Below are 25,739 nucleotides of genomic sequence, written 5' to 3'. Positions count from 1 at the left end.
GCAAATCATTTGAAATTTTTGGGTTGAGTCTAAGTAAGCAAGCTATTATCCAACTAATTCCAGCCTCAAACTTATTCTCTGAATCTAGATAATTGTTTTATTCATCTGGAATAACCTAATAGCTTTCTGTCGTCTATTATATTTCCTAAGTGTGGCATACCTCATGTGTTAAGAAAATGTTTAGATGTGATCTCAAAGAACAAGATATCTTTCTCAACATAAACTTTTGGCCATTATATTCATTTCTTAGGGCTGCCATAACAAAGTTCCACAGACTGGGAGTTGGGTGGGATCAAACAACAGAATATTTGCTTATATTTAGGAAGGCAAGAAGTCCAGGATCAAGGTGTTGGCAGGGTTGCTTTCCTTTGAGGCTTGGCTTGTAGAGGGCCGGCTATCTTCTTCCCGTTTCTTCACACAGTCTTCCCTTCAGTACATGTCCATATCCTAATCTTCTCTTTGAACAAGGATGTCAGTCACATTGGATTAAGGCCCACCCAATACGATTTCATTTTACCGTAACTACCTCTTTAAAACACCCATCTCCAAATACAGTCACATGCTAAGTTATTGGATGTAAGGACTTCAACGTATGAATTGAGGGTGACACAATTCAGCCCATAAAGGTCACACTGTACATTGTTGGGGGTGATATGTTTATTCTTGGAGTTTGTTCTTGCTTGTCTGCAAAGTCAACAGGGTCTCATTCTAGGGAACAGACGTAAGATATAAAATGTCTAGAACTTAGTCTATATTTACTTGAATATCTCTGAGCACTTGGTGGAACCCTCTCCTTTGAGGAATATAAAATAACCTCAACAGTTGTGGCTTTGAAAAGCACAAAATACAGCCCCAGTATGTTGTCTGTATTCCATCTATGTTTATGTAACACAAATCAAGTGAACTAACAAATTAACTGGCCGTTTTGTCAAGTTTTCTAAAATAATGTCCTCATCAAAGTCTCATGTTAGCCCCAAGATGCTCTAGAAAGGGACTGGAGTGAGTGCAGCATGGAAGGATGCTACTTTGACACAAGGTTCATATCACTGTGTTTGAGAAATTGGAAGCTCTCTAATATACTGGAAATCATACTGAACTGTTACTTTAAGGGGCCAAAACAACAGGAAAGGTTGAGCTAGTCAAATGATTCGATCAACTTCCTTTTGATCCACCCCTTTAAGTGTTAAACTAAAAATCAGGGGCACCTGGGTGGCTCAGTGGGTTAAGCCTCTGCTGTCAGCTCAGGTTATGATCTCAGGGTCCTGGGATCAAGCCCTGTATTGGGCTCCTTGTTCAGCACAGAGCCTGCTTCCCCCCACCTCTCTCTGCCTGCCTATCTGCCTACTTGTGATCTTTCTCTGTCAAATAAACAAAATCTTTTTTTTTTAAAGTGTTAAACTAAAAATCAACTATGTCCTTATCAATAAACAGTTTGTCTTATCCACTTTAATAACTAATCTTCCAGTTTGATTTTATGGCCCAATGTATTATTATTTTTCAGATCAGTAGTCCCTCTGGCATCTCTTTCATGTGGGCTCTGGCTTTCATGTACCCAGCGGGACTTTCAGATAAGGTTTCCAAATGGTCATCTGCCCTGGAAGCAGATACCACATCCTTTATTAGAGTTTTACAATGTAATAGGTTCTTGTCACTATATTAATGAAATCCGAGCTCTTCTCCCCACATCCTGGGGAAAGTTGGGGTGTCTTTTCCTCCTTTTTATTACAACAGTAAAAGAAAGTTGGAAAGAAGCTTTGTAAGGGCCTGGAAAAAACTACCAGGTAAACAAGCACTTGCTCTTCAATACACAAAGACGTACCTCTCTACTCTGACCGTCACTACTTGCTTCTGGATAGTTCAAGTTATCTGCAGTCACATTTCAATCAGCGCAGTGAGTTTAGTCAAAATCAGACAGATTTTGTAACTTCTGGTTCTACCAATCTATAGAGCAATGTATGAGGAAAGTGGCGTTTGAGCTAATAAACATGCCCTTTTCCAGAGGAAATTACCAGGATCTGCTGTCACTATCAAAGGTCCATCTTTCAATTCTCCATTTTAAGAAAGATTGTCCCTAATAGTTATTATCTATTTTTTCTTTCAAATATAAGTAGCTTGATATAGATGTTTTTGCTTAAAATAAATAAAATACACAAAAGACCCTGCAAGAAAGGACATTTCAAGATGGCCTTATTGAGCTACAACATGTAGATATGTCTTGGCGATCTCATGAAAGTCACATAGTGTTTGGATTCTAGAGCTTGACCTATCTTCAGTTCTGTTTAAGTGCTTTAAGCCAAAAGCCATGACCAAAGTGAATTTAAGAAAACCTAATTAGAGGACCAGGAGAAATCACCATGATTAACAGAGTAAGGACTGTGAGATATCATGATTCATTCAGCCTTCTTCCCAGTATTGGACTCCAGCATGTCACATCTCTATTGATGTCATGTGACACACTACATCACACTGAGGTAAATCCCCTAAAACAACAGGATGGTTGATGCTGACTGCCTTAATCCCTGATGTTTTTTGCCTTTTTGGCCTTTACTGACCTTTCTTGTCATAGTAGAATCTTGGCTATGTTTGTTTCCTTGTGCTTTCCAGATGTTTTCAAAAACTATCCTTCTGCCTGTCTTCATTTCATCAGAAAGTAAACAGATATATGGTGAATTAGTGGTGAATCCAGGCCTGGTGTTTTGTATAATCTCTTTCCTACTCTATCATATGTCCTCTTCACCACATCTTCACAGGGCAGCTTGCTCCGTGCCCTGCCCCCTTCCTAATGCAGTTCCTTTTTATTGCCAGTTTGCTTTATATCTGTTTATAGTAGAATCTCTTCCTCCTGTGAATGAGTAATCACAAAAGATCAGAGTTGGTTTACAGATAAAAGCATAGCCTCAAATAGACATTTAGGGATAAAATATAAAAGTCCTATCTTGAAGTAATAATCAGTCCACTACCACTTGCAATGACCACTTAACTTACCTCTTCCCTTTAAGCTTCTGCCAGCCAAGATCAAGTGTGAACATAGTGCTTTTTAGGGGTGGGTGAGTTTGCTGGCTTCTTACTCTGGACTCATCACTTGTCAGCAATGGAAGAGCTACTTAACCTACCCATGCATCATTTTCCCTGTCTGTAAAATGGAGATGATGATAGCAATAGCATGGTCCTCACGTTCATCTTGAGACCATTACTTTGGATAATGAATCTAAAGTGTATAACATAGTCCCAAGTATTGAGTAAGCACTACGGTTGGTTAACTGTTTTTCTTGCAAAGCACCCTGGAATGTGGTCACTTGGACCTTATTCTGTAAAAGGTTTTGATTTTGTCCATTATAATGACCAATTCTTAAGTTCATAGCAAGGAAATCTCAGTGTGAGTGTTATCTAGTTTTGTACTTCTTCGCCTACCTCAGGTAGTGTTCAAAAATCAATATTCTTTGGGTAACTTCTATAGATCCTTACAGCTCGTTATAGTGGTTCTTAATTGGGGATAACTTTGAGCCACCGGGAGATGGTTGACACTATCTGGGATTGTTTCATCATCACCACTGGGAAGTGCCACTGGCATCTAGTGGGTTAGGACCAGTGATGCTCTTATACCCCAGTATACATAGCCCAGCCCCTACAACAAAGGATTATCTAATTCCAAATGTTAATAGTGCTTTACTGTTGAGAAATCCTATGCTATTGAAAAAAGGGATGCTTTCCCTAAAAGATTACCACTGCTAACAGATTAGTTAGAAAGTGTCTATCAAATAATACAAATGTATTTATAATGATACCTGTTAAAACCAAGATACAATTATGGTCAGTTCATTTTGTACATGGACATAACTGCATGTTTAGATAAGTCACAATGGCCTTGGAAAATACTCCTCAAAGCCCTCCGGTTTACAAGTAATCTTAAACTTGGTTGGTTAGGAAAAAACTTAATATAAAAATTAGATTCTATATTTCAAAAGATTCTTTCCAACTGCTTGTGATACTATTTGTTTAAGCTACTTGTAGAGGGCTACACATTGTTTTGCTTTGTTTTCTTAAATGAAGACCACATAGTAGGAATGCTGGCTTAAGTAACACAAATTATTATTATTATATGTCATTTCAAGTGGATATCATCAAATGGTATTTATTGATGGCAAATTTTCTTTTTTAAATATATTGAACTATCCCATTTTTACAATCACTTGAATTAACTGATATTTATTCAGAGAGGACAAATATCAATGGTCAAGCAATTGTTTGTTCTTGTTGTTTTCTTGCTCCAGATAAAACCATTCTCTTTTTTTATCTACTGAACACTTTCCTTTGGCAATCTTGAACGTGTGCACCAGAATGGCATTTTGTCTTGGACTTTTCTGATAAATAGTTGGTTAAGATAGTTGTGTGTGTGTGTGTGTGTGTGTGTGTGTGTTTAGGTTTCCACTTAAAGTTCAGTGCCAAAGCTACAGTACTTATACATTTTCTAAATGTGTTTTAAGCAATAAGTTGTACAACATTTTTAGAACATGTGTTAAGCTATTTCTCTAAGAATGAAGCTCTTAACAAAACATAAGCACTCTGCATGAGATCTTAGCAGCAAAGTGCTTAAAAGATAAAGTAAGAATTGGTACCATGGGAAGAACACCAGCTGTAGAGCGCACAGGTCCATTATGAGAAGTATGGTAGTGGGTAGGGAGAAAATGATTTAATCAGGAGTAAAACCAATTTTATTATAAGGGCACGCAGGGGGTGTGGCACCATAGTGAGAGGGACATTTCAAAATATCTGACAGATTTCAACAATGTGAAAACCCCGTTCTTTAAAGTGACAGTAAACCCCATCAGGTCTCCCTTTTTGATGCTATTGTTAACAGTTGACTGTTTAAAGCTGGCCTGCTAAGTTGCTGTCGGCCTATTTCAATAGTACGTAGCCAAATAAAAGACTAATTGTTGAAATACAATCAATCAAAGATGATTGCAGGGCAGAAAGAAGGTCTCCTCCACTGATTTTGTTGTGGATCATATTATTGTGTTATGACTGAGGTAAGAACGAAGACTGAAAGGGAAGAAGAAAATAGCCCATTGGAAATAAACAGATCCACCTTCCTCCCTTCTCTTTGCAAACATCTTATTGAACAGGAACAGTCACTCACCAGCCCTGGAGATAATAGTCCATTTAGAAAAAGAGATCTGATAAAGATTTGGGCTAAGATTTTAAAAGGACATGAACACTATTAGCAAAGCAGCCCATGCCGAGATTCCCCACAGTGACAATTCTCAGCTTTTCTCACATTTTTGGTGCAGATTTTCCTCTGCTTCATAAAACTGACACCAAGGGGGCATGCGAATGCGAACCCAAGACATCGGGAGAGAAACAAAATTCCAGTTGACCCAATACCTGTTAAGTTCTGGCCAGGATACCAGGCTTTTCACTTAACCACCCCCTCCCAGGTTGTTAAAAATGATTAGCTTTAGGTTTTTTTGTTTTTGTTTTGCCCAGAATTCAACATCTCTTTCATGTTGCAAACTTACAAAGACAAATACTACGGATCACCCTTGATGCTTTTCTGCCGCGCTTCCTTTTAGCAGTATGTAAAGCTGTCCCTTTCAGACCCTGCGACATCCACTTTTTGGGGGAGAAGGATTCCAGACTTTCCTTTTGAGGGCAAACGAGAAGAAAATAATTGTCCAGCGTCTCCTTATGCCTTCTAAAAACTTCATTTTGGCATTTATGTTCTTTAATATTTAAATGTCTCAACTCAGTCAAGCTTCCCAAGCAAACATGTCTGTTGTTTCTAGGCGGAGTTGGTAAGCACTTGTGGTTTGTCTTTAGTGTGTTATCATTTTTGACAGCTTTGCATAGCCTCCGTAGGCCAACAGGGGTCTGTCTAATATTGTTGCTGGGCACATTTTCCTCGCTGAGATGAAAACTAAAAAAAAAAAAAAAAAAAAAAAAAAAAAAGATATTTTTGAAGCAGTAAGAAGGAATTAATATCTTTCTCACTCAGTATTCTATTCCTTGCTGACTTTATATTCAGCAAAAAAAGCAAAAAAGTGTTACCCATTATTCCCTTGTACATAGCAAGGCTAACACATGTAAAGCAATAACTCATTTTCTATTGCCATGTTTAGCATATGTCTCCTGTTGGCTCAGCAAGGCCTTTAGGCCGGTCCCTTGAGCCGGCCATCATTGGCAACTCTTAGCCCCTCGGCCTCAAAACCAAATAGCTTTGAATCATGTTGAGCTGTGATGCTAATTTTCATACTGATGCATTATGGGAATAAATGTATCTGACATACTGTGTCAATGGCACTGTCTCTTTGTGTCTCTTGTTTTTTTGTTAGCTGCATTCCTACAGATGGTATTCCATTGAAAATGTTCCCTTCCTACGGAAAAAGGGAAAAGAAAAAAAAAAAAAAAAACACGCACAGCACCAAACCTCTAGGTGCAGAAGGCTGTTAACGGTTGCTGATGATAGTAGGCAAACATTAACATAATAATTAGTGTCTTGTAATTGTTTCATTAAAACCAGTTGTTCCATTTCTCCTCGTGTTTTCCCAGAAGAGAAGCTGAATTTGGACGACAGCCAGTGGGAGGACATCCACGTTGTCACCGGAGCACTGAAGATGTTTTTCCGGGAGCTGCCTGAGCCGCTCTTCCCTTACAGCTTCTTTGAGCGGTTTGTGGAAGCGATCAGTAAGTAACCTCACAGACACGAGTGCTTGGTGGAGTAACCTAGTGGCGTGGAGTTGTTAAGTAAACAAAGAATGACAAGAATAGCAATGGCGGAGACAACAATGCCCCCCAACACTCCCCATGGTTTATTTTCGTTTTGTGTTTTTGATGGCTTGTTTTTATTTCTGGCCCTGCAATATCATCTGAGTTTTGTTTTGTTTGTTTGCTTTTCGTTTTTTGGTTTTTTTGTTTAAAAAAAGAATAGGGTAAGCTATTAAGAGTGGTCAGTTTTCAAAGAACCCTCCTCAAATGAAATTAGCTTCTGGAATCTGTTTTTAAAAGATGGCCTTTGGCAACTCAGTGCTTACCTTTGGAGTTTCAAGGAGTTTGAGTACAAAAAAGTCTTGAAAAAGAACTTAAGTGACTTTGATTTTGTTTCGTTTCATTAGAGGTGTTAAATCATCGGCTCAGGCATCACCCTCTCGAGGTTTCCTCACCCATCACCCCCCAATACTAGTAAATAGCTACAGTTTGCTTATGAATGGTGTCATATTCAATTAAATAATGGCAGCTTTCTTTGGTTAAACTGGTGACTTTGTGGGAGGTTGAATTATATCACATACTAACCAGTAGTCATTGTACACTCACTCCAGGAAGCTTCCTTTTCTATTGTTTTTGCATTTAGAACACACACACTTAAGTAAAAATCAGTAAATGAAGGAGTGAATGAATGAATGAATAAAAATCTTTCGACGTGCAAGGAAACTTTTGCTATTGATGCTTCCAGAAGCTACTACTAGTACATCTAAATTTAGTATCTTAGGGTACACTTACTATAATTGTGACAGCTTAGAAAAAGTTTCCTGGCAAGCAGGCTGATTCAAGGAGGAAAAAGAAAGGAAGAAGAAAGAAAGGTAAAATTAAAAAGCTTACAAGCCTGGCAGGAGCTTAATTAAAGTCCAAATGAGAAAAATCTCCAAGAAAAAAAAAATGCTCTGCTTAGGAGGTCTGATACAGAGTGACTGTGTGCAGTGTTCCCATTAATGGGAGTGGGAGTTTGGGGGGTCCCATGTTCGAGAACAGCCCCTTAATATGTCCTTTATTCTGTTTCCCATTTCACAAGTCTTCATACTTGTTTAAAGTTCTGACCACCAAATGATATCTAGAGGAATACAGCAGAATTTATTTCCCTAAGGTCTTTCTCTTGCTCTCTGCTCACAATGTCGGATTTTGTTGTTGTCATCATTGTTCTTGTTGAATATATAGTAACAGGTGCTCTAATGATAGGTCTTGAGGTGAGGCTGGACCTCTTAACCCTGGTCATGACTTTTTACTTCATGAGCTTCCTGCTTCTCAAGGAGAACAGTATTTTATGGTTCCCAGGCTCAACTTTTTAAAACAAGAAATGAAGAAAATAATAAATAAGCATGCATTTCCATAACAGCTTATTCTAATGTTGTGTCTTGGACCCTGGTAGGCGAGCATGAAAGATGACTCGCGATGTTAGCACAGTGTTCTGGTAGGAAGTCAGGGAACTTGCATTTCGGTACCTATATCTGATTGTGTATATTTAAAGAAGTCATACAGATTTCACATCACGGCCTCCAGACTTTTAGGTGAGGATTATGTTATTTGTAAGCATAGCAGTACACATGCTGATTTGAGGGCTGTGATACAGAAACCCATCATTTAAGCTTCCTTTAGTTTGCCTGATTCTAAAGATACAAGGCAAGCCATTCCCTTAGCTTGGGAGAGAGGGGAAGCAGGACTCAGAACCCACGTGAGGGCATGTCCTTTGAATTTCTATGAAGAGTAGGACCATCTCTGCACTCTCGTAGACTCAACCCCCGATTAACAGAATTTCAGAAACACAAGCACAGTCCAAATGGAACAAGGCAGAATTGAAGAGACAGCATGCTATTGTGATGGATGGCTATTGCCAGAGTTTTTGGCAACGCCTGTAAAATGGGTTATGGCAAAAACAAAAGAGATAGTGCTTAAGAAAGTCCTTTAAAACTGTAAGATACTTTGCAGATGCTAACAGTGTTTCTTTAGCTAAGCTTTGTCTGAGAATGTAATATAAAAACAAGGAGAGGGGCGCCTGGGTGGCTCAGTGGGTTGGGCCGCTGCCTTCGGCTCAGGTCATGATCTCAGGATCCTGGGATTGAGTCCCGCATTGGGCTCTCTGCTCAGCAGGGGGCCTGCTTCCCTCTCTCTCTCTCTCTCTGCCTGCCTCTCTGTCTACTTGTGATCTCTGTCAAGTAAATAAATAAAATCTTAAAAAAAAAAACAACAACAATAAGGAGAAAGGGTTTCCTTCATTGTTTAAGGCAAGGAGAATCAACCTAACAATCTTGCTTTACCTAACTCAAAACAGTACCTATTTTTTCTTACTATACAAAATGGAAGGACTAACCAACATGGTTGTACAGTGGAGAAATATGTTACAATGCTGGACAGAGATTATGTGTACCAACCCATGTGTTTCTGGCAAAATCTGCTCAGCTCTGGTGTTCTAAACTCAACCAGTCCAGGTCTAAGTGGTAGTTCCTATTTAAATATCCTTAACCAGTGGGAGAATGACCACCTCCTTATTGGCAATGATAAAACTCCACCAGAGTAGTACTTCTATCCCAATGTGTACCAGTCGAGTAAAAAATCTTTCAAAACTATGAAGACATCTATATCCAGTCCCAAAGGGGTGATGCGTTTTATCGTAGCTCACTGCCTTCTATAAAATCTACACAGTGAGAAGCTCAGTAGACCTGCCTGTGAGGTCTTGGCCTTCTTTTGAAAAGGAACCAACCGGGTAAAGGAAATTCATGGGGAAGATGTCCATCCATGCTGGCTCTGGGCCTCGTGGCCATCTGACCTCTGCCTCTCACTCTGTGCTCTGTAACGTAGGAGGGTGGGCCCTCGTGGGCCCTCCCCAGCTACATTTCACAGGTGCTCTTGAGGGCTGGCTTCCGGCTGCCATAGCCGGTGGAGGGGCTGCCAGCAGAGCAGAGGGAGACCCAAGGAAAAGACCAGCTGGTTTGTTAGTTTATACCCCACCCCCTCTCCCTTGCCCACCCACCTGCCTCAGGTGGTTTCTCTACCTGAAGGTCCATCTTTTCCATGGCTTCAGCTTTGACTGGAGAGGCCTGCTCTGGTTCCAGCTGCTATCTGGTGATGTGGACCCTTCCCTCTTTGCCCATCCAGCCCGGTAGTAGCTTCCGGCAGGGGCTGGTTTCTCCATTACTTCAATCTTCCTTACTGAGCTCTCAGCTTCTTCATCACATGGGTAACCAGTTCCCTGCATTGAATTAATTCCCTCTGTTTGTGTAAATACTTGAAGTGGTTTCTGCTCTTTGGTCAGACACTAGGAAAACACCATGTCAGTCAATGTTACGGTTCATGTCGCTATAACATTATTTCCCTTTTCTCTTTCATTACCCCCCAATCCTAGGCTTAACATTTTTATTTGGGAGAGATTGAGAGATCTGTTATCCTTTCATGACATAGTTTAAAAGTGAATAGACCAAAAGGAATTTTACTTCCAACTGGAATGCTTTGCCCTCTGAGGAGGAAATGTTATTTCATGTACAAGCAATTAATGACCACTTGTGCCATTGGAATTACTGTGAATTCTTGTTATACGTTTGAAAGTCATCATTACACATTCCGGGGAAAAAAGAACAGAAGGCATTTACTTTTTTAAATAGTTTCTTTTTGGACCAAACACAAACATTAATATGTAAGAACCTGTAATTGCCATAGCGATCCCCTTTCTGATAACACTCATTGGGGTAACAAAAACACCAGAGATTGTTTTATATTTCGGAATCCAAGTCCTGCAGCTATTGATCTGAAATTCTATATTTAAGGTCAGTGCAACTGGGTCACCGCAGGTTATTTCGTGGGGATTTAACCCGCTGACTGCAAGGACTTAATTCCCTGGAAATGACTTGTGCTGAAAGCAGTATTAGTACTGTAAATGTGAACGCAGACAAAAACACGGCCATAGACTTTTATGATCTGTGATGCAATCTTGGAACTAAAGTCCTGCCAGGGGTCTGGACATTTCCAGTATATCTAAATCCCAGGAAATGTACTAAGCTTACCTCTACTCCTATCTTTTTCATTCGGGTAACTCTACATATCCAAAGAATAGAGATGAGTAGTGTCTTTTCTGATTTAATGTCTGCGTTACTACCAAGTCCCCAGGATAGGGAAAGAGAGGAGAAAAACTTGTTGTCATTTTTTTTTTTACAATTATCTCACTTAACCCTCAAAATAACAAAGCAGGGGATATAAGAGAAGGGAAAGATCCTGTGGAAAATAATTTCTAATTCATCCTGTTACTACGAGAATTAACTAGGATAACATTTTCCTTATTCTATGTTAGGTACTCAATAAATAACTTGAAAGAAATAAATTCTTCGGAGGAATAAAGTGAATTATAAAATATTCCCCAAGTTCACATGGCTCAAGAGATTAGATTTAGCATTCAATTCCAGACTCTAAAACACAAATACTTTTCGTCTTCATACATTGCCTTTGGGGGACCATTAAGAAGAAATCTTGCTTGAAAGATAACTAACTAGCTGTTGGCAAATACCTGTTGGTATTGTTGGCAAATATAGCTTCCTATAGAGGACCTATAAGTCCTATATAAATCCACAATCAGTTTTTTCTTTCTTTTTTCTTAACCAAGGTTAGAATTAAATTAAATGATCAGAAATTTTGATAATGGAGTTTTAAGTTAGAAATAAAGTAGAACTTTGCAAGAATTGACAATGTTGCAATATTTACTACTCAACATTAAAAACATCCATGCTTTAATGTTATTCTCTCTGAATATTTTTAACTCTTTACCCTATTATTTTTATGACCAATTGTTTACCCCCTCCTTTTGAAATGTATTTAGCTCTACACAAGGTTATTTTCCTATTTCATATGAGTAACTATTTCTTTTTGTTTTAAGATTTTATTTATTTGAAAGAGAGAGAATGAGAGAGAGAACATGAGAGGGGGGAGGGGCCAAGGGAGAAGCAGACTCCCCACTGAGCAGGGAGCCAATACAAGACTGGATCCCTGGACTCCAGGATCATGACCGAGCTGAAAGCAGTTGAGTAACTATTTCAAGCTCACCTTTTATTAGTGTTCTTTTTTGCAGTTTTCACTTGTATCGAATTACAACAGGCAACAAGCCAAGACTGCTTCAGGGTGCTCAGCCACGGAGTCCTTCCTGCTCTCCCGAGGACATGTGCATGAGTTTTCTATTGCTACTGTAACATATTATCTCAAACTTGGTGGCCTAAAAATAATAGTCATTTCTTATGTGATAGTTCTCTACAACAGAAGTCTAACACTGGTCTCACCAGGCTAGACGCAGTGTCCACAGGTCGGCCAGGTTCCTTTCTAGAGGCTCTAGCGGAGAATCCATTTCCTTGTCTTTTCCAACATCTAGAGGCTACCTGAATGCCTTAGCTATTGGTCCCAGGCCGCCACCTACACAGCCAGCAGTCACATTATATCACATTACTCTGACCTCTTCCATAGCCACGTCTCCTTCTGCCTCCCTCTTCTTCTTTTGAGGACCCTTGTGATTACAGTGGGCCCACCTGAATAATCTAGTATCATTCTCCCACCACAAGGTCCTTATCTCCATCACATCTGGAAGACCTCTTTTGCTCTGTAAGGGAACATGGGCATAGGCTCTGGGAATTAAGGTGGGGACCTCCTTGTGGAGCCATTTCTCTGCCTACTACATACTTTTCCCTCTCCTAGCTTACACAAGTATGACAGTAGCTCCACTTCCATGCCTCAGAAGCTCTTAGTCTGGTAGTTTCCATCTGCCTCCTTTCAAATCCAGATGATCACAAGAGTCAAGATGACCATGAAACTGTAGCTTGATTAGTAGGTGAGAAGGGGGTAAAAAGAAATTACTTCATGTATTTACTTATGAGATGTGTTATTTATCATTTATGAGGGATAGGCTTAGAGATTTGACTCAAGCCTGAATCAAAGCTCATTTATTCAAGGACTTTCTGATTATTTTATTTTAGGCACCTTCACCTCAGCTCTTTGGTACTCTCACTAGAACATGTGAGTTTGCATTTGTCGGTTTATTTAGTTTCTGAAGTTGCCCCTGTATGCAAAAATAATGACATTTCCTTCCACCCCTGAACAATGCTCTCTGTATTTACTATCATGGGATGGCAACTGATGCTAATTATTTGATCAAAATGACCTTCTGGTTCCAATATCAATTCCTTTGTCATCTTTCCCAGTCTTCTGAAGTATACATTTTGTTTATATATAAATATATATTACTCATTTTTAATATATAGCATTTATATTTATATGTTATCATTTATAAAATGGTTATTTTATATATCACACTTATTTTATGTATATGCATATACATATATAGATACATACATGTATAACACTTAGAGATTAGGCAAGCCAGTGGTAAAATGAAAAAAATGATGGTGTTCCATACAAATCTTCCATTTAAAAGCTGTCGTCACACATGAATTTAAAGACAATATATTTTTTAATGCCCAGTGTTTGTAAACATTGATTAACTAAGCAGTAAAATAAATTGTGAGAAATGATGTCCACAAGACTGAACACCATCAAAACGCAGGCTGTTAGTCACCAAAGGTAGAGCAAACCCTAAGCGAGTCCTTAAATACAACTCATAGTCCTGTGTCTCTACCAGTCACAATAGCCTCATATAAAAATGACTTAAATTAAAGGCATTGCCTTATGGCCAAAAGTATCTATTGCATGTTCTAATGTTTCTTTTCTTCCCCCCCTATGGTCATCATGCCATTTTACCTTTAAAGTATGCCTTCAATAAGTAATTGGGGAAGGAAGCCAGTCAAGTATATTTGCAAATATTTTCTTTACTCTTGACTTTATCTTGCCCTTTGGTCAAACTATTTCTGATGCATCATCAACTCCGTGATGACACTCTTTGGGAGAAAAGAAACAGAGCTTGCAAGGCACTTGACTACAAACAGTTGCTAAACATTGAACCCCTGATAGTGACAAATTGCCTTAAAACTGTAGAAAATAAAAAGCAGGGTTTAAAGGGTCACCCTAAAGAAACCAGAGATGTAAAAATAATGGAGTATAAAAATATTCTCTGCAGCGCCATTTCAAGGAAATTTGAAATTAAAATAAAGGTAGATTTTACAAGTACTCCCCTTCCACTAACATTTCCACTACAAGCTAACATTCCCACAGACTTGGTGGGGGTTTTTGTTGTGGTTGCTTTTTAATCCGTGTGCGTGTATGTGTGTGTGTTCTAGCAAACTAGAAGTTTTATGGCTTATGCCTAGCTTGTCTCTTAACTCATTCTAATTATATTCATAATTAAATTGTAAAAAAATAGTTGACTAGAGCCAAATGGCTTGCACAGGTGTCTTTTTGTAGGAATGGTTTAGTGCTAGATAATAAACAACTGGACCTCCATCTACTTAATTTGGCTTAATGAAAAGTCCTTTATAAGTAAAACTAGAAGGTGATTCAGAACTCAAATTGGGCCTTGACTCTGAAATTAATTGAGTGGTAAGATATCAGCTCCATTAGAAAATGTGGTGCTTGCCTTTTTGCTTTTCCTTAAAACTTCCCTTTTACTTGCACTCCTTTCTTCCATATCCTTAAGGGGTCACTTTCAAAGCATTAAACTTTTCAAACTGAGCAAGCAGCCAGTCAGCCTTCATGAGTCAGCTTCCTAAGCATCTCCGCTCCAACAGAACAGACATGCTTTTAAAAAATATATACCAAAATGCAGAATTTCTCCTCAATATCTTAGTGGAAAACAGTTACCTTAAGCCATTCCCCTAATGGTAGATTTAAGTGACTGGTTTTCATTGCCTGTTACCAGGTTCACTGCATCAATAGATTTTAATGAAATGGAGAGTTTGTGGCCTTTTATTCTACACGGAGGCTCCTGCCTCATTTCACACTCTTGGGTTGACACCACGTTGTGATCACCACTGAGGGGTCTTGGGAAAAACTGCCTGCCCACCCACCACCCAGGCTCTGACTCTGGCCACAGCTCCAAAAGGAGAATGACTGCCTCTAATTCCCCAGTAAGTTTTTTTTATTTCTCTCTCTCTCTCTCTTTCACCCAATACAGTATGTTTCTAGTAATAGGGGCTAAATAATGCAAATGGTTGACCATCTCACTTCAAAGAAGAGCCAAATTCTTTGCAAGATCTTCAAATCCCTACATGCTCTGGCGGCTTACAAGTTCTTAGACTTCATTATTTACTGTTCTTGCCTTGCCCATCTCATTCAAGCCCAACGGTGTCCTGGCTCTTCTTTGAACACCACCAGTGCATTAAGGGTCTTTGCCCAATTCCTCTACCAGTGGCACGTCCCAGATTGCCACTCATGTGTTCACTTCTCAGTGAGGTGTACTCTCATCAACTAAGCTAAAGTTTTACCCGCACGACACACCACCATGTACCAACACATTATTCAAATACTGACCCCACTATTTACTACCTGTAAGACCTTGAGCAAATTATTAACCTCCACACCTCAACTTCCACATCTAAAAAATGGATGTAAAAAAACAGTATCTCCCTTGTGGGGACTGAAAGAATTTAATGGAATGCTCACCGTGGCAAAGCACTTACTTACAGATTTCCTGGTATGTGGTATTCAGTGAATGTTCACTAGTCTTATTAAATTAGAGTACAATCAGGCTATTCTTAAGACCACACTCTCAAATGACCTTTCTGTCCATTCCCACATCTTTCCATGCCTCCAGGAAAGCTTCTTACATGACACATATGACCATCGTGATTCTGCTTTAATGTTTGTTTCCAGAATTCCAAAGGCTACCAAACATGTTTAAGATAATATTACAAGATATTGTCTTCACAGTCCAGGGACTTCCACTTTCTGTATCTAATGACATTTGTTATTTGTTCTGCCAGCCATTCCCGGTTTCAACCCCACATGATTTGTCCGAAGTCTGTCACTTTTTTTTTACAGGACATACATCCTAATCATAACCCAGAGGCCAAGCTGCTTCTCCAACCTGACACTGCCTTGGTTCTATTAAGTATTAGTAAGTCTGTGACATTCCCAGTGGCACCAGAAGAGACAACCACAAAGTAAAGCCTTCTCCCAGGTGGGAAATGAGCTGCCTGGTAGTATATCCTGCATTTCAGCCTATGAAAATTATAAACTCATTGGTAGGTGAAGAGTTTAGGGGATGGCAGGGGGATCTATACACCAGCTTGTGCAAATATTTGTAGCCCTGTACATCTTTCTCCCAATGAGCCACTTAAAAAGTCATCAACTAAACCACATTAAACAAGAAGTCATCCCTCCCCATATGTATGCATACACACGTACTCAGTGTACAAACCTGAAATACTCTATTTTTATTTTTCAGCTCTCACAATTTATGATATTGTAACTTTTAAAAGGTAGCATTATTATTTTTATTATTATTATTTATAATTCTCTTAAGGGAACTTTCATATTAACCTCCTGTGAGCTATTTTCAAAACCTGCTGCCTACCTTATTTTCTCTTAACTTGTTCACACACAGTCACATGCCCTTATTTGCTCAAGCCCCTGTTCTTTAGTTCTCCACCTCTCCGTCCATAAAATAATTGTTTTCAAATAACTTCTAGGACTCTGGGCGGCTCCTTGAGAGGTAGCATTTTTTCACTTGACTCACTCTGCCTTGTCGTGGAGAGTTAAACTATAGACATGGTGGCTGCTGGAGTCCTCTAGCTGCCTGGGGAGTTCTGCTCATGTTGGAACTGCAGAATCCAGAATTGCCTCACTGAGAACTGCCGTGTCATTTGGAGAATGGAATTTTCCCCTAACAATTGACTTACGTGATTTCTACCTACACTTTGGGAAACAGACACATGGAAAATAGGTACACTTTGATGGAAAACAAGCAGCTGTGCTGGTTTTAAAAGTATAAGTAATATGCTTGGGAGATGAAGGCAAGAGTAGATTTTTAAAAATCCATCAACTGTAAAAAAAAATTATATTGGATACTTATGAGAGTTTCCTCCTTTTGTTGACTTGCACTCTTCCATTTAAATGTGCAGTCCCCATCCCCATTTTATTTCATGCAACATCTTTATTATTGCATGAAATTGGAAATTCCAAAAGGTCAAATGCCTGAGGCCTTGAGGCCTGATAATATTGTTTAACCAGTCAGCTCTCGGACCCTTTCTCTTTTCGTCTCACTTTGAGTGTCCAGCTGGTGAAAAGTTGACTCTTTGAGATCTCAAGTCCATTCCTCTGCCAAGTAAGGGATGGGCAGACCTAATTATTACCATCTGTCCTGCTGGTGGAAAGTGGATACTTGTCTTACCAACAGATGAAATCAATGATTTTTGGAGCTCTACCCCAAGTCCCTACCTAACTACAGTGGTAAAACTGTTCTTTGACACTTTTGTGTATTACTCTCTCAATATCTAACTGAATATTAAGAAGGAACTATTACCTCATTCAGAATTTTTGGGGATATTTCTATTCCTTTGTGCTCTTTCTAAAAATGTTTTAGGAAAAACAATGGAATGATCATGAGCAAATACTAGACTCAGGAAGTCCTCAGAAGCCCTTGTCTGTTACGTTTGAATTTGTAATGCTTAATACTTCTGAGAGTCGGATCCCTGAATGAATATGGAGCAGTGTTAGCGGAGCAGAGGATCCAAAGCCCTCCACAAAGAAAAACAGAGCAGCTAGACCGTAACTTCGAAACTCACATTGGTCAGTATCAGAATCCAAACAGCCTCTTTCTTTAAGTGTCTTAATATTTGAGAAGGCCTTGGGACACCTGGGTGGCTCAGTGGGTTAAGCCTCTGCCTTCGGCTCAGGTCATGGTCTCAGGATCCTGGGATCGGGTCCGCATCAGGCTCTCTGCTCAGTGGAGAGCCTGCTTCTCCCCCCCTCCCGCACCCCATCTACTTGTGATCTCTCTCTCTGTGTCTAATAACTAAATAAAATCTTTTTAAAAAAAAAATTTGAGAAGGACTAAAATGTAAACCACAACCCCGGTTCAGTGTTCACTTTCCTTTCTCTGTTCTTTCAGTAATTCTCACGAATTAATGTTTCCAGACCCTTCATCACTCAGATCACCCTCAACTAAGCGTGGTCCTCCAAAGTTTAAAAATTGTCTTGTTGGGCTTAGGCTGCCCTAACAAAATACTATAGACTGAGTGCCTTAACAGAAATTGATTTCTCACCGTCCTGTAGGCTGAAGTCTGAGATCAGGGAACCAGCCCGGGGTTCTGGCGGAAGCCTGCTTCGTGGCTCGCACAGTGTGCTCACACCGTGGAGACCAGCAAGCTCTGGGCTCTTCCACTTCCTATGGAGACACTAATTGCATTGTGGGGCCCCACCCTCATAATCTCATCTCAACCTAATTGTCTCCCAAAGGTCTGACTTCCAAAGACCATCACATTGGGAGTTAGGGCCTCAATAGATTCATTTTGGGAGGTGAAGGGGGGACAAAAAATATTCGATCCATTACATAAATCAGACTTCAGTGGAGTGCTTTCGATGTATAGCTTTATCAATGCAGGATAAACTTCCCTCCCTTATTCTGGCAATAGCTTTCTATTCCTGCAACACAAAATTTAATTAGTTCTTTATTAATGTTATTTAATTATATTATTGGAATCTGAAATTAAATTTCAGGTCCCAGGTGTCACTTTTACCCACTTCTCTCTCATCTGAAGTTGGTGTGTTTTTAAACTCCCAGGCGGAACTGCACGTGCGATCCTGGACCACTGTGCTCTTCTCCTCACGAGTCCAGCACAGGGGCGTTTTGTTTTACATCTTACCTTTTGCCCAAGCGCAGAACTCAGCTCACCTGAGTCACATAACAATGCAACTGGGACCCAAACCTAAGTGTTTAATGAGAAGTGATCCAGTGCTATTATTCAACCTTCCTCTCAGCATTCTGACATTCGCAGATCTGAGCTTTCTGTGCACATTCAGGCCCTCGAATACAGATCATGTGGTGCAGTCTGGAAGGCCATTTGAGACAGTGGAGAATTGAAAGATAATTTACACCGTTTGGGGAAGAACTGCAAATACTGTGCCAGGAGGAAGAATTGTAGAGAGGGGCATTCCAAATTTACAAAGAGGAATTCTTCAGTTTTTTGGACAATTTTAGAACTAATTTGAATCACAAATGTGGCAAACTAATAGAGTTGTGTTAATACACAGATAAGCCCCTCATCGCTTATTTGAAAAAAGGATTTTGTCTCGACCATATGATTTAAAACAAAAGTGACAGAATTTTGTATTGCTTTCTGTATGCACAGCAACATTTCAGGTACTCATTCTTTGGGCCTGGGTCAATGGAAAAACTTTTAAATATGAAACTACGCACCAGGGCAATACAAACACACCTAACAGATAGGGAAGGGAATGTTTAAAGTGTGTGTAGAAACAAGGCACTATGTCCTCACTACCTTTTCTAGCAAGTGAATTAAGAAATAACATCATAAAATTTTTCATAACTTTCATCATAGGTGTTATTTAATTGAAAGGGAGGACTACTGGGGCACCTGGGTGGCTCAGTGGGTTAAGCCGCTGCCTTCGGCTCAGGTCATGATCCCAGGTCCTGGGTTCGAGCCCCACATCGGGCTTTCTGCTCAGCGGGGAGCCTGCTTCCTCCTCTCTCTCTGCCTGCCTCTCTGCCTACTTGTGATTTCTCTCTGTCAAATAAATAAATAAAATCTTAAAAAAAAAAAAAAAAGGGAGGACTGCTGTACAGCTTGGCCTTGCCACCCATGTCAGGAGCTAGAAATGTCTTCATTTTTGAGTCTCTAAACTAAATTCATTATTTCAACCCATCATGTTCATGACAGAAAAAGCCCAAATATAGCTAAAAGTTGACACTGTGTCTACTCACTTTTGATGATGCTCCTCTTGTTAAAACATATTTAACCTCTTTGTTGTAATGGAGAAAACATACAGAAAGCTACACAGATCATGAGAGTAATTGTTAATTAATTAATTGTTAATTAATTAATTAATTAATTATCATTAATTGGGATTTTTTTTTTTTTATAGAAGTGATTTTCCAGGTTTGTATGTTAGTCATTCTTTTCTCTGGTAATTGTAAATTTCTCTGGTAATTGTAAATTATCTCTGTTGAATTTTTAAGTGTGAAACTGAGCAAAGCTGTCTCATGTCTAGGTACGGAAGAATACAATATTGTTTTCCATCCCGTAGTCTGACCTAAGCATCTCTGAGGTAGAGACCACATCTTAATCACATCTGTAGGGCCAGCTCCAGGCCAATATAAAAACATAAGGTGCTTTGTGGCAATGGTTTCCTGTAATTCCATCTTTAACAACCTACAGTAATGAACAGCAGTGGACTGTGACATAAGGGATGGGAAGGGTCATTGGTGAGTAGGTGAATAAGACAGGTGGAAACTGCTTAGTTTAACCCATTTTGCTGGTAGTAAATGTAAGGATTAAATTCCCACAGTTCTTCAGATACTCTTATCTGTCTTTTAAGCCCTGTCGTACAGCTCCCTTTAGAAGAATATGCCAACGCTGGTCTTCCTATTTTCTCTATGTCAAAGTACTATTGCTATATAATTTACAGAGTTCATCTCGGTGGTTAAAAAGTTTATGAGACAAGAAGGGGAAAATTAAATGAGCAATAAAGTATCTGATCAGGCTAGTGAACTTTTGCAGTCTTCAAAGGGTTACCTGAACTCCTGCTCAGTCAACTTGCCAGACTTAAATGCAGAGCAATGGTGGAGAGAACAGTGAAACTGTACTATAAAAATAAATTACTGTCATGAATATTAAGCAACAAGAATATAATAAACATGACTGTTTGCATGATTCTGATTTATTGGTACTGATATGAGTATAAATTATGACACTAAGTGTTTATTCTAGTTGTTTTAGAATATGGGCCAAACAAAGCTGGGTGGACACTTCCCGCAGACCTTTCCATCTGCCACCCAATTCCTAATTCTCTGCTCCTGTTGCTGTGTTTCTTATGTCAGAGGCATAGGGACCATGTGTGAGCAGCCATTCCCTTTAGTTTACTTTGCAGACTGAAGTAGATTGCCTTTCCAGGATCTGGTATGAGCTAGCATCATGAAGTTTCCATTCTCTCGCAGTGGACTAACTCCAGCTGCAAAGTATCCTGAAGGCCATTGCTATGTGCTCTGTTAAACAGTGCTCACTTTTGACACAAGAGGGTTCATTGCTGTATTTATAAACGTTTTGGCCCCAGATCTGGGATTTCCCAAGGCTGAGGAGTACTGCATTTTGCATACTTGGTTAGCTGTGGGTGTTCTGGATCACTAGTGCTGAGATAGTAAAGACAGAGAGACACAGAGAGAGAGAGACACTGTGTATCCGCGGAAAATCTGGAAGTACCTCAACTGCCATCAGATAACGACACATGTAGCACAATGTCGGTCTTGCTGATTTTCACAAGTAGAAGTTATTAAGATTTGCCATCAGTTTTAATTGGCACTATTTGGAACCAGATATTTGTTAAACAGATGGCCAGGATAAGGTATCACGCAAGAAAATAGCATTCTCCTGCCTCAGGTTTTTAGCTTCTGTGTTACATCTCATCAAAGTTTACTTCTCCAGTCTCTGACACTAATGAACCTACAAGAGAGAGAGACATGGATTTAATGACCTTAACAAGAGCTGCAGTGTCCACACAGGGAGCTCTGCTCTAGGGGTGTAAGCTGACGATATCTCCAGAGAACAGCTGATAGAAAGACACCTGGCTATGGAGGAAATGCCAGTTCAAGGTCACGATGAGGCAAGAATTATTGGCTACTTAGAATTGGAACTCCCACAACATTCTTGGAGGACATTTTAGCTGTACGTTATCAAAAGGCTTGAAAATGTGTACACCTTTGTATTGGCTGTTACACATCTAGAAATTTACCTTAGGGAATTTTCACAGATATGTACAAGACTGTGTGCAAACTTGCTTTCCAAAATCTTATTTATAATGGTGAAAAATGTAAAACTAACATATGTCCCAACTTAGGGAAGTTTAAATTTTAGCACATTCATATAATGAAATATTATACATTTGTTAAATTGTGTTGTAGGAAACATTACTTCTCCAAGTAAAATGCCAATAAGTACTTAAATAGAACACAAGTGTGTACAGTATGGACCTATTTTTAAATGTGTATGTAAATATTTGTAAGTACACAAAAGACTAAAAGTCTTTCCAAATATTAACAGACATTATCTGCGAATGCTTATACAGTCATTGGGTTTAGTCCTCTTTTGCTTTACTCTTCAAGTTTCTGCACTAAGGATAAGTACAGTTGTAATGGTAGGAAGGAAGGAAGGAAGAGAGAGAGTGAGAGAGAAAGAAAGGAAGGAAGGAAGGAAGGAAGGAAGGAAGGAAGGAAGGAAACAGAATAAAACAAAAGCATAAGAAGAAGGTGAGCTGACATTGTTGTAAGACATCTTAGAATCAGTTAGTCTAGGGATCCTAAATGTGTTTTCTACCCAAATCACTTTCATGGAAACACATTCTTAGACCAAGTCACAGATTTTAATTCACTGTGCCTGGGACGGAGTTCAGAAATTTTTACAGAAACACAATCCTAGGGTGATTCTGATGTGTGGTCAGACTTGGGAACCACTGAAGTCGGACTTTTCTCCTCCATAAAGCCAAATGGAAGGACAGCAAGCATTCCTTCTCGTAGTATGCTGACATTGCAACATCTTACACCAAGCCAAGGTGTACGGTCCTTGAGGGAGACACTAAAGAGGTATATTCCCTGAACTGGAGAGGAAGATGCAACCATATGTGAGCTAGTGGCACAGTGAGCAATAAAGACAACCACTGCGCTGCATAAGGGAGAGCTAAAAGTGCAGTGGTTGGACTTCTTTCACTAAAGGTTCCTTCAGTGTATGTGGAGTTCCAAGGGCCAGCCAGGGAAAGAAGGTTAGCTACGGTGTTATGAGGGTGCTGTTTTGGGGTGAGTGAAGAATCTGAGTAGAATACAGTAAAGACTTCAGAGGTCACAGCAGAAGATAAGGGGAGGACATAGGGCAAGCCAGCACTGTAAATCCCATAAAGGCTGTGGCTGGCAACTGTTGCATTTCATCCTGCATCCTCCTGCCTAATATAGTACATTCCTCAGAAACACTAATCAGTACATACTTGGCCAATAAATTAACAAACTGATTGTGGAGAATTCAGTACTACAGAAGGATATAACATTTAATCTACAGCAATAAAAAACCCTTTAAATATTTTTGAGGAAAGTAGTAAAAAACTGCAATGATGTTTTAGAGAAAACTTTTTTGGTGATAATTGGCAAGATGTGTTGAAGAGAAGAGATTGGAGGCAGAAAACCCTGTTGTGTTGCCCTGGTATTACACTCAGCTACCAATCAAATGTGACCTTGGGCAAGTGTCCTACAGTTTTTTCCTCTCTGTAAAGTGATTAGATGATACTATATCAAAATTCTGAAATTGAGATCTTTGGATATGCAAGAGACTCGTGATCCACTGCCCAAAGGATTGGCCAAATTTATGTGTATTTTTGCCTATGTATTTTCTGGAGCAAGAGTCTCAGAAGATTTTCAGGAAAAAAAAAAAAAACTAAAAAGTGATAGAATAAGTACTACTCAAAGTATGGTCTGCAGACCAGTAGCATAAGACTCACTTGGGATCTTACTAAATATAAAAATTCTGAGGTCCCATTCCAGACTTTCTAAAAAAGAGTCTCTAGGAAGAAGCCCAGGCATCTGTTTTTATAAGCCTTCCAGTTTCTTTGAATGCATGCAAAAGTTTAAGAAGCACCTTGTAGTTAGATGCTGCTCACCAGCTTAAAAATCTCCGACTACTTTGTAGGAAAAGAAAGAAAGAAAGAAAGAGAGAGAGAGAGGGAAAGAAAGAAAAAGAAAGGAAGGAAGGAAGGAAGGAAGGAAGGAAGGAAGGAAGGAAGGAAGGAAGGAAGAGGAAATGAAGAAAGAAGAAAGAAAGGCGTATATAAGAAAGATTACCAAAACTAAATGAATAGGGGCGCCTGGGTGGCTCAGTGGGTTAAGCCGCTGCCTTCGGCTCAGGTCTTGATCTCAGGGTCCTGGGATCGAGTCCCACATCGGGCTCTCTGCTCAGCAAGAAGCCTGCTTCCCTCTCTCTCTGCCTTCCTCTCCGTCTACTTGTGATCTCTCTCTGTCAAATAAATAAATAAAATCTTTAAAAAAATAAAAAATAAATGAATAAAAGTTGCAAGGGTTTGATGACAACTTGGATATAGAATCATAGCAGGTTTCAAACCTAGAAACAAAGAAGCTATGATGATGAGTTGTTTTGTGTACAACAGAAGACTGGACCAAACACAACTCATCAATGAACTGGTTTTTCTTCCTTATACTGTTCTTATAGACATAGGATCAAGAAAGTTCAATGTACCTTTGTGCTTGGAGAAATTCTTCCAGAATCACTCAATTGATTATGGCCACTGAAACACTGAAGAGCTGATCAGAAGTTGAGAATGATCAGAATGAAAATGTTGATGAAATTGAAGATACCACGAGATATATTGATTGTGTGTGTATAGGGGGGGAAAAAGATGAAACCTGGGATAAGAGTAATAAGTTTTGATGAATATGTATAATACAAAATTCCTATTCATAGATGAGATTGTTTTAAGTTTTCAACAGACCATTGAGAAATAACAACAACAAAAAAAGTTAATTAGGCCAGCAAAATTGAATCCTGGCTAAATTTGATATAAGCTTTCTAGTTCTACAAGCCAAAGGTATCTTTAAAGTAAATGAAACCAACTCTTGATTCAAGAAAGAGAAAAGATATGCAGATTGAAAAGAACTTGTAACTCTGAGTCTACACTATCATTAAGTGTACTTAGATTTGTACCATATAATTATTATGATTGTAGCAATTAATCAATCAACTGATTAACATGTAGGGTCAGCAGGATCCCGTGATCTTATCTTGAAGCTTGAATTAATTAATTACACTTTCTTCAACATTATTATTTTCTATTTGTGCACCCAGTTTGTGCAAGTTGCTCCTATTGACAAAACGTGGTTTAGCCTCTCTACTTATCACAGCGGGTATAGCCCTCACTGAGGTACTTTTGATGATATAAATGTCAGAATTATAGGGAAATTGAAATATTTTCAGTACTTCCTCAAGTAATTGCTTTTTTATTTTTATCACCAAATGTTTTATATAAATTATACACATTAATAAGATTAATTCTGATGATTTTTAACATAAGACCAAAGGGCTTTTGTCTGTCAGAATAAGTCAAATCCAACCACACTATTGTATATCATATAATAATTATATCATTTAGACGATTCAGCTTATATTGCAAGAAATACCCAAACCCCCACCTTGCAAACGTGTTTTTTTTTAAATATTTGAGGCATATTTTCAAATATATTCTCTTCTGTTAATGTTTTGTGAAATGTTTAAAGCCGTACCATTCCCATTTGTTACATCAGAACACAAACTAAAACACGTTTGAAGTGGTTTGTCCAGATTGCAAGGAAAAGAACTGGAATAGAATGACTTTCTCACCAAATGTGTATGGAGAGCTCTTGAGCAGGCTCTCCTGTTGAAAGTTAGAGGCAGTAGGATGAACGGGACATGGAGTCACCTTCATGGAAGTCACTCTCTAGCAGGTAAAACGGTCATGGGGTGAGACATTATATATGCAAGACTAAGACAAAGATGCAAAAGGCCATGAAGTGTGAAGGTATTCTCTTCCACTGCTCATGGAGCTTCAACACTACACTCTTGGCAGAGTTCTCCGTACAGAAGGAGGTGGAATGCTAAAGAAATAAATACTTTGTGGATCTAAGACCTGTTGCATCTATTAAAGCTGGCTTTCTTTTTTTTTCCTTCTTACTAGAAGCCACTTATTAGCAGGGCCTGTCTCAGTTGGAGGCTCTGCCTTTTTGCTTACAGACTGTCTGACGCCTTTATAAAGTGGGCCACTGCATTGTTGATTACTGCTCACCAGGGTGGTCCGTGAGCTGCTGTTTTCTGCCATCCCACAGTGAGACAGCATCTTCTGAAGTTCTG

General features: G+C 39.2%; 1 protein-coding gene across 1 annotated transcript in view; it reads left to right on the top strand.

Moving 5' to 3' along the window:
- ARHGAP15 (Rho GTPase activating protein 15) overlaps positions 1–25,739 on the top strand; it is a 609,293-nt gene that overhangs the window by 474,522 nt on the left and 109,032 nt on the right. Inside the window, exon 12 of the mRNA XM_047722466.1 lies at positions 6,547–6,681. Coding sequence (XP_047578422.1) covers positions 6,547–6,681 — 135 coding nt within the window. The remainder of the gene's footprint in view (positions 1–6,546; positions 6,682–25,739) is intronic.

This window comes from Lutra lutra, chromosome 3, assembly GCF_902655055.1.
Source record: "Lutra lutra chromosome 3, mLutLut1.2, whole genome shotgun sequence".
Classification (NCBI taxonomy): domain Eukaryota; kingdom Metazoa; phylum Chordata; class Mammalia; order Carnivora; family Mustelidae; genus Lutra; species Lutra lutra.
This window is presented reverse-complemented; position numbering and strand designations above follow the sequence as displayed.